This window comes from Otolemur garnettii, unplaced genomic scaffold (genome assembly GCF_000181295.1).
Source record: "Otolemur garnettii isolate 467f Iridium unplaced genomic scaffold, OtoGar3 scaffold00247, whole genome shotgun sequence".
In the NCBI taxonomy this organism is placed as follows: domain Eukaryota; kingdom Metazoa; phylum Chordata; class Mammalia; order Primates; family Galagidae; genus Otolemur; species Otolemur garnettii.
Window position 1 is genome coordinate 984477 of NW_003852642.1, and position 3249 is coordinate 987725.

The 3249-nt window shown below is 36.2% G+C and overlaps 1 protein-coding gene across 1 annotated transcript; it reads right to left on the bottom strand.

Moving 5' to 3' along the window:
• Positions 1-583: 583 nt before the first annotated feature.
• LOC100949643 (olfactory receptor 5I1) lies at positions 584-1528 on the bottom strand. Its single transcript, XM_003802397.1, has one exon. The coding sequence runs from the start codon at positions 1526-1528 to the stop codon at positions 584-586; it is 945 nt and encodes a 314-aa protein (XP_003802445.1).
• Positions 1529-3249: the final 1721 nt, after the last annotated feature.

Genomic DNA, 3249 nt, shown 5'->3' on the forward strand with positions numbered 1-3249 from the left:
GAGATATCGCATAATCATAATACATTGCAAACATCTAATTGCTCAGGCCGTATCTGCCGCACTTGCTTGCATTAACTCTGTGCATCATTCAACAATCAATGATGTAGGTACTATATTTTCCTCTTTTTACAGATAAGTTATCTGATGCCCACAAAAAGAAGGTAAATTCTTCACTATATGGCTCACTAACTGTTATAGACTTAGCATGAAATCAAGGCCATCGGGCTTCTTCTATTAGCCAATATTCAGTAGGTTAAACTTCTAAATGAGATCTTACACACAAAATACATGCACACTACCATGAGATAGTTGCTATGTCCCTTATGACAACATGAAACAATCCATTATAGCATAAATCTCAAGTTATTAGTCACTGAATAGTAGTAGTATGAGAAGGATGCAACTTTGAAATGTTTTAATGTTCACTTACATCTCCGGGTCATGAAATTCATATGACTGTATTAAGAAAGATGCGTTTAACAAAATCCCTGCCATGAGAGGGTGTGTATGTGCTGATAAAGTTGTTGAAAGTTTGCACTGAGAGTTTATCATTGTGAAATGAGATGACTCCTGCAAGGTCCTGTCATGAGGAACTGATCTGTGCTCTCAGAGCTTTCTTAGCTGCCTCTTTCACATCTCTGTTTCTCAGACTATAAATCAAGGGATTCAGCACTGGAATGAAAATGGTGTAGAAAACGGAGATAACTTTGTCAGTGCTGGGAGAATACAGAGAGCTGGGCCGGGAGTAAATGAAGAGAAGTGTGCCCTGATAGATGACCACAGAAGTCAAGTGAGAGGCGCACGTAGAGAAAGTTTTCTTCCTCCCACTGGTAGAGCGAATCTTCAAGACCGACTGAAGAATGAAAGAGTAGGAGATGACGATGATGACAAAGCAGATGATTTCCACGGAGCTGCCGTAGGTGGAGAGGAGCCACTCATTGATGGACGTGTCTGTGCAGGATAGTTTAAGCAGGGGAGGGAGGTCGCAGAAAAAGTGATTAATCACATTTTTGTCACAGTATTTCAGAATAAAGGCAAAGGAGGTGTGAACCAGGGAGCTCATGTTGCCACCGATATATGACAAGGCGATCAGTCGTATGCAGATGCCCCGAGACATCACAACCGTATACAGCAAAGGGTTACATATGGCTACATAGCGGTCATATGCCATGGCAGCCAAGATAAAGGATTCTGTATCTGCAAAGGCACAGAAAAAATAAAACTGTAGGGCACAGCCGTAATAAGAAATTGACTTGTTCTCTGAAAGGAAATTGACCAGCATTTTAGGAACAATGACTGAGGAATAACAGAGGTCTGCGAAGGACAGGTTGCTAAGGAAAAAGTACATGGGGGTTTGAAGATGAGGGTCAATCCTGATCAACAGCATCAGCCCAATGTTCCCGATTAATATTACACCGTACAATGTCAGAAACAGTAGGAACAGGACCACCTGCAGCTCAGGGCGAGTTGGAAAGCCTAGTAAAATAAATTCAGTCACCAGCGTGTAGTTTCCCTCTATAAAGTCCATCTTCTGTGTTGTTTCCTTTTAGGAGAATGCAAAACTCTGAAATATTATATTGATGGAAAAAGAAAAAGATAATTAGATATAACTATAAGATGATGACATTGTTTTTAAAAGACAAAGAGGCAATTAAATAAAGAATGCAACTTCACCCTTCTTTTAAATATAAACTCAGCGTGTTATATTTCAGAATTTAGCATCATATTTTATGGCTGCAAGGATTTAATTTCCTTGATTAATGACTGCATCTTTATTGCACAACTGGCCTCCTGAGTACAGGAATCACATCTGATGGTACTTTAATTCCTTGTATCTCAAATATAACACGATAAGGGGAAGGACATTTTAAAAAGTAGAAATTAATGAACAGGTAGATGGTTATATGAAAAAGAAAAAATATAAAATATTATTAAAAATAAATTAACTTATGGACTGTTCCTAAAAATGAGAATTTCAGAACAATTTGCTTTTTCTGCTCGGGATTGGATAGAGGTACTATATCTCTTGGCAGAGTGAATGGAGGGGAAAAAGATAGATGCCAGCTACTTTTTTTTTTATGATAAAGCAAACACTTTAATGAAATGAAAATGAATGTCAGTAAATATCAGCTGTGAGTGATATGATATTTCTTTTGACATGAAAGAGCTTAGAGTTCTATGAATCCTCTCAGTATATTAAACCAAGGTGAGAAAATCAGTTACCTATTGTATTTGCTTCTGTGCTTGCAGCAGTTATCATAATCCTCGGCTTCAAGGAAATGTTGGTGAACATCAGTGGGTTTACTGAATAAAGTACATGAAATAATTAGTTATGAGTTAACTTATAATTAAGTAAATTTATTTTCTTTGGCATCTTTGTTGATTAAATGTTATGGGCAAACAAAAATAGCTGCATTTATTTTTATGCTAATTTAATACAGTGTGTTGAATATGAGGGTTCTAAAAAACACTGCTTCTGTGGTCTCAAAATATCTCCAAAAGTATAAGGAATTTTAGTACAAGGAATCGGATCTTGACTTTAATGAATGGACTCAGAAATATGAAAAAAAATTAAACAAGCGAAGCATAGAAGATGTATGGTTCTATTGAGAGGCTAAGAAAGGGAATTACAAATATTTCTGAGTCATTCCCTTATTTATGCAACAAATATTATGATGATGAAAGTTCTGAGGGCTTATTTGTTTATCTCATTCAATTAATAAAACCACTCTGCAACATAGGCACAGAAAAGCTTATTGATAATCAGAAGGGTTAATTTAATCACCGGCTCAAGTCCTGCCTTATATTATTAGCTAAAATAGTGTAAATGGAAAGCAGCCATATAGCAGGAAAGCGGTTAACTTGTTCCTATTTTGTTGTGAAAACAATCAAAGTATTTAGAAAATATAAGACACTGTTATTGAGTTAGGAAGAATTTAGCTGATGTCCCATATTGGCTATGTGTGGACTATGTCAACTTGTACAATTTAATGTAAATTACATTAATCCATTTGCAACAATGACCACAAATATCTCATAGTGGGTTTCTGTATGGATTAAATTAGGAGAAGTTCCCTCTCTCTCTCAGCTCCCTCTCTCCCCTGTTTATCCTCCCTCAGTCAGTCTTTAGAGATACATGCACATAGTAGATACACAGCAAAAACCAATTTAAAATTCTACACTGCTCACTCTTACTCTTAACTTACAAATACCATTTACTATCAAAATTTTATAAACAATAGCTATTAA

Bases quoted from the DNA above. Each gene is read 5' to 3' on its own strand.
- LOC100949643 (XM_003802397.1), bottom strand. From the start codon at position 1,528: ATGGACTTTATAGAGGGAAACTACACGCTGGTGACTGAATTTATTTTA.